The following is a 5990-nucleotide window of genomic DNA, read 5'->3' as shown; positions in this document are numbered from 1 at the left end:
TGCCGCGCCCCGTACGCTGTGCGCTCTTTAGACGCCCGATCGCGCGACCGCGTTTCCCAAGTCCCGCGCGCGAGTCTCTCCTTGCGTGGCCCCACCGCACTGTGTATACACCCCACCGCACTGTGCATATAGCCCTACTCCCCTCCCTTACCAATCCGTTCGCTCCGGTACATTCCACGCCCCACAAATATATTCCAGCGCTTACACAGCACGTGTCTACCGGACGCCCGCCGCCTCCTCATCGACATCACTGGGCGCGCTGTACAATGCTCGTCTTCTTCTGACTCTGCCAAACTCTCGCTACTTGCGCAACTGACGATTGTCGCAGTGCACAGGTACCCACCGCCCATGTATATCAAGCCACCAACACATCGTTCATCCAATATTCCGGCAACTGGACCGTCCTCAACGATCCCCTCATCCCCAATCAGCAACATCCCGCTCCTTACTTCGAGGTCGAGAACGCCCCGGCCTCATTTTCTTTTTCCTTCCAGGGCGTAGGTGTCGCGATCAACGGCTCGCGCATCTGGGGCAGCTATGCGTACGACGTCGTAAGTCCTGCTCTACGATCTCTGGCGGGCGGAGTGCCGACCCGCAGTTTTTGCAGACGCTCGACGACCAAGCGGCAGTCACCTACAACGCGAGCACGATGTGGTTCATCGGAGACGCGCTCCTGTACTATCAGGACGGGCTGGATCCCACGAAGACCCACACCATCAACGTTCTGCCTACCGTCGGCGCTGGCCTCAAGTTCTGGCTGAACACAGTCACTGTCTTTACCGATAATCCTTCAGAAGTTGGCGGACTTATCAGGTATGTCGCAGGCACGATTCTTGCCAATGAGAACCGCGTGTCTTAAGTGTTTCCTCTAGTGCGCCCTCCTCGAGCACTCAGCCATTAGGGGGCACAACCTCCGACGCCCCGTCCTCCGCGGGACACTCAAAGACGAATACTGGCGCCATCGCGGGTGGCGTCATCGGCGGCCTCGCCTTCGTCGCGCTCGTCGCCGGGCTCCTCTGGTACTTCGCCCGCCGCAGGCGGCAGAACCCGAAAGTGTTCGACCGCGAACAGCCATCCCCGTTCCTCGCCACGCCCTCCACCGCCGCCCCCATGGCGGAGGCGAGCCCGTTTGTCCCGACGCAGCGCGGCCCATATACGCCACCCCGAGGCGACACGAAGCTGCCCATACTGGCGATCGGCTCGGACGGCTATGTACCGTCCCAAACACGCGCCCTGCCCGCGCTCCCCTCTGGTTCCGCGTCATCGTCCGCGCCGTCTGAGTCCGGGCGCACGGTCTCCGATCACTCTCTTGCGCATGGCTCCGCCGCGCAGGCGGCTGCGGTGGTCTCGCCGACGACGACGCACGCCTCGTCCCCGGCGGAGTCGAATCCCGATCCCAATGCCACGGTGGACAGGATCATACACCTCCTCGCGGAGCGCATGGCCACGCGTCCGCCACGGCAGTCGGTGTATGGCACAGACGTGCCTCCTCCGGAGTATGGCGCTTGAGCAGTGACACGAGTATGTACCGGGAGTATCATTATCTTGCTGTTGTTTGTATCATCGGGGTCGTGCAATATCATACCATGGCGTTTCTTGCAGGGACAGTACAGATCGTGCGACGTCGGCACTCTGTAGGGCGAGGTCGCTGGATGTACGCGCTACGTTGCTCATGAGCGTAATCGAGGTCCGCGATGCGGCGCGGCGGAGCGCTGGCCGACACAACGGGTGAGGGACCATAGCATGTCGCGCATCACGTCTCTCCGGGCTCAGAAACCGTCGATCGCGCGCGCAACTGAAGTTCGCAGGCACGGCCCAGATGCTGGACTGCATAATCGGAATATCGCCGAGTATCGCTGGCGCCAGATGTATGCCGTGCATAGACGTCGCAGTGCGTAGCTGCGCCGGACTCAAGCCTTGCTGGTGATAGCGTACTGCAATGCGAAGCCGTGAATAATTCATTCACAAAATGGCGCACGGAGACGGCCTACCCGGGTAGCGTTCCATGCAAGTTTTCCCGGCGCCTACACCGTGCTTGCTCTTTTGTTAGCGCGAGATGTGCGCAACTTTTGTAAGTAAACACTGGCGCGCTGAATCGCTGTGAACGACCTGCTCACGACGACTAGCGCGGAATCCAGGCTCTGAATCGAGGGCCTGACGTGACATAGTGGGCGGCCCCTGCGCGCGGCGGGTGGGGTGGGGAGAATAGTTTTGGGCAGGAGGTTGGCGTGAAACTCACAGGCGGGTATGTTGAAGAGTGCGCAGAGATCGGGACGCCTTCGTCTGCACTGTTGCTCTCAGCTGAGTGATACACCTGTTACGGTGCAGAGTTTGCATGACTGTGTGCCCGGAAGGGCATGTGTGTGTGTTTGCTCGGGCGGTCACAACATAGACGCAATGCCTGAGGCCCGGATGAGTTTGGAGATCAGCACAGATGTGATACAGGTGCCCATTATACCAATGCACGTACCATGAAATCCGTATGAAAATGCTTGTCGACCGCCACGTCAAACATGTGAGCGCCGCGGGGTTGAGTCACAGCCTATTGATTCGAGATCACCGAGTCGGTAGAGCTGCGCAACTCAGTAAGTACCACCGATCTTCTTGGTATTCGGAATCCTCGAGATACGACCTCATGTGTCCGCACATACCGGGATACTATACGCCGATTTGCGAGTCCGGATATGCTGACGAAAAGAATGAAGAGGGTTGGACCGGAAGCGGGACTCCGACTTTCACGGGGTACGGGTATATGTGGCTGTGCAGCGCGCATTGCCGGTGCCGTGTGAGTGAACGCGTACTCGTCCCTCTCATCTCTCCTTCTGTCCGGCCCCCCCGCGGGAGCGACGCAACTCGCGACTCGGACTCGGGCTTGGCTGGCTCGATCGATGACGACACGCGTCGTGCGCTTCCCCTCGCCCGTCGCTCGCGTTCTCGCTGGCCCCTGCTCGAAACCGTCTGCCGCGCTGTCTCGTCGTGCGCAGGCCGAGCGAGCGACTGAACGGTGCTAGTCCTAGTGAGCGACTGAACAGTGCTAGTCCCAGCGCACACGCACACGCGCGACTCCCCACCGCGACTCCTCCCCCGCCTGTCGCTGCAGCAAGTCGGCTGGCAGTTAAGGCGCTCGTGGACGACGCGCATACACCCGCCCCCACCGGTGCCTTCTGGTGTGCCATGGCCTCGCGCGCAGCGTTCATCATCGCTTCTATGCATGCACGCTCGTACTCGCTCAACGCCCCCTCCGGCGATCATCCAATCTCGGCTGCAGGCGCATACAAGCGAGCTCGACACTCACAACGTCGCTTTCCAGTATTCTACCCAGCCAAATCGTACCGTCGCCGCTTACATTACGCTCCAACACTTACACGGCCGACACACAGTCGCATACAGACGTCCGCGACGTGCACATGGCCCACAAGCGCTGTCGGCGACCGTACTGGGCCCCGGGTGAGTCTCCGCATCATTCGAACGAAACGATGTGGTATTGACACGCACTACGCTAGCTCTACACCACATAACACGAGTCGGAACCTGCGACCGCCACTGTACCTTGACCAACATACCCACGCTATCGACCGCACCCTCCTCCCGCGTGAACCCCATCAGCTCCGTGCCCGCAGCACCCTCGCCCTGTATACATGAAGGTAAGCAAACGTCTATGCACGTCGAGGCGGACGCAGTACTCACCGAGTCAGCCCAACGGGTGCACCAGCAGGGCTAGCCCATCTACGACGCACAGCGAAGACAATACGGCGCCAGAGAATGAGCAGAACCACCCCGGAAGCGACATCTACGACGCACGACCACAGGGCAAGTCCTTCCAGAGCGAGAGAGCAGGGCGAACGGGAGGAGGGGAGATGGCTGCCCCCTCGCCCTGTCCACACCGCTCTTATACGCCCCCGCTTCCGGGCAGGTCACCCCCGCCGCTCGCCCACCCACCCTCGCACGCACGGACGCGCCCCAAACCCGGCTGCAGTGTGCGGACGCGCGGATTTGCCGACGCCGTGCGGGTCTCCCAGGCTACCGCGCTAAGCACGCCCCTGGACGCCGGCCGCCAGATCGGTCAGTGTCGTGTTTCGGTCGTGTGCAACCCGTGCGTATTACGCGCGTTGCGGCGTGGTCGCACAGTCTGGTGCGCCAGCAGTGAGTCAGCGAGGCGGACAGCGCGCCCCGGGCTGGAGACGGCGTACCTGTCGAGTGCGGGACACATCCGCCCGCGCCCGATACGACGATGGGGAACGTCATCGTTCGCGGCACTGTACGTGCGTGCATCCCGACGCACGCACGCTCGCTCGCTCGCCGTGCACGTCGTGAGGCGCATCCTGGGGAACGCTGTGCGAGCACGTCGCCCCTGGACAGCGTCACGGTCCACTGAAGGAGACGGACAGCTGCGGCGTGAAGTGGCTCGTCTGCGCCGCCCCAGACGATCTGCGCGTTTGCGCCGTGTCCCATCGTGTACCGTAATAGACCGCCGTGCCGACGTCCCGCGCCGGCAGGATACATCCTTCGTGATCTCACTCGACGACCCAGGTCTGTGCGACGACGAGTACCGTGCGCCGTGCATCCCTAGCGATCCATGCACCATGCGCCGGGGCGGTGTGTGCCCTGCTGCACGCCCGTGGAGAGCTCGTAAGAGGCATGCGCACCCCGCCGCATTGCATGCCGCCATCGCTATGTCGGACGGGGCGGGCACGCAATCATGGCGATGGCGAGGGCAGCCAGCGGTCTTGCGAGTGCCCACTCAAGCTCGGGCTCACTTAAGCTCGCGCTGTGCGTCTCGCTGATAGCAGCTCGCAGGTCTGCAGTGTGCATACGGTGCTCTCGTGTACAATATAGCGCGATGGGACGTCCGAAGGACGACAGGCACAAGCAAAAGCTTGCACGCCGACACTGCGGCGTGTAGACCACCCAGGATCGTCCCGCACACCATGCAAGTCGCCTGGGGTACATACATACACTGGCACCCTGTTGGACTATCTCGAGTCCTTACGCTGACGCGTCTGCACACACCACAAGGCTCCGCACACACGTAGTACGGCGGTACGTCGTCATTCTCGCCTGCCCGCCCCGTTCAAGCACATACACAGGCGTCGAAATCCAGCTCTTTCGCAGCGGAACGTCTGCGAACACGCTCCAGCTCCCAAGATGGCGCGAGACGCGTGCCGAACCACTACATCCCGCAGCGGCACGCCCTGCGTCTGCGTCGGTGCTCTCCGCCGTCCGGATCTCTGCGCACGCGAGCCACGCTGACTGTCTCGCGTTTCCAGACGTCCCGCGCGCAGAAACGCACGTCGTCCCCGCCACGACGCCCGCCCCCGCGTCCCAGCCCCATGTACGACATCCTCAGCGCCACCCATCCGCATCGCGCGGACGCCAGCAACGCACGACCCCGCCGGCTGCTCGGCCAGGCCCACATCCATGCCGCGCATCTCGCTCCCCACCGGCGGCCTCGCGGGCCTCCCAATTGCGACACCGCGCTCCCATGCACCCGGGCGCATGCGCGTGCGGCGTCGCGCCGCGATCCGGCGAGGTCGAAATCGCGTCGTTTCGGCCGATTTCATGGGCGAAACCCGTCGGGAGGCGGAATATCGCGCGTCCCGCGGCGCTCCCGTCCCCTGGCGCCGCGTAACTTGGCAGGGATGTTCCATGGCAGCGCCCGTACCACGCCCCGCTGTTTCTGAGCGCGTCGGAGGGGTTTGAAATTCGACGGAGGGCGGGCGGACTGAAATTATCGGGTGGCGGACTTGTGGATCGGCAGAGGCGGCGCGTCGCGGTGATGGCGGCCTGCGTGCATTGGACGCGTTGCAGACGCGCACAGGCGTGCTACGAGCTTCGCGAGAGAGCTACGGTGCGTACCGCGTCGTCGTTGTTTTGTTTCCTTTCGTCGGAGGCTCAGGTCCGATACACAGACTCGCGGCCTTCACGCACGGGGTGCGACGCGCGCGCAGCTTCTGTCACGAGCTCACGCAGTCTGCAACAAGCTCGTGCAG

At 62.8% G+C, this 5990-nt stretch overlaps 1 protein-coding gene across 1 annotated transcript; it reads left to right on the top strand.

Moving 5' to 3' along the window:
* Positions 1-266: 266 nt before the first annotated feature.
* TRAVEDRAFT_52715 (uncharacterized protein) lies at positions 267-1509 on the top strand (the record flags this gene model as incomplete). Its single annotated transcript, XM_008045330.1, has 4 exons — positions 267-272; positions 336-551; positions 608-813; positions 873-1509. The coding sequence occupies 4 exons, from the start codon at positions 267-269 to the stop codon at positions 1507-1509; spliced, it is 1065 nt and encodes a 354-aa protein (XP_008043521.1).
* Between the last annotated feature and the right edge of the window lie 4481 nt (positions 1510-5990).

This window comes from Trametes versicolor, assembly GCF_000271585.1.
Source record: "Trametes versicolor FP-101664 SS1 unplaced genomic scaffold TRAVEscaffold_12, whole genome shotgun sequence".
In the NCBI taxonomy this organism is placed as follows: Eukaryota; Fungi; Basidiomycota; class Agaricomycetes; order Polyporales; family Polyporaceae; genus Trametes; species Trametes versicolor.
Note: the sequence above shows the minus strand (reverse complement) of the source record. Positions and strands in the feature narration are given on the sequence as shown.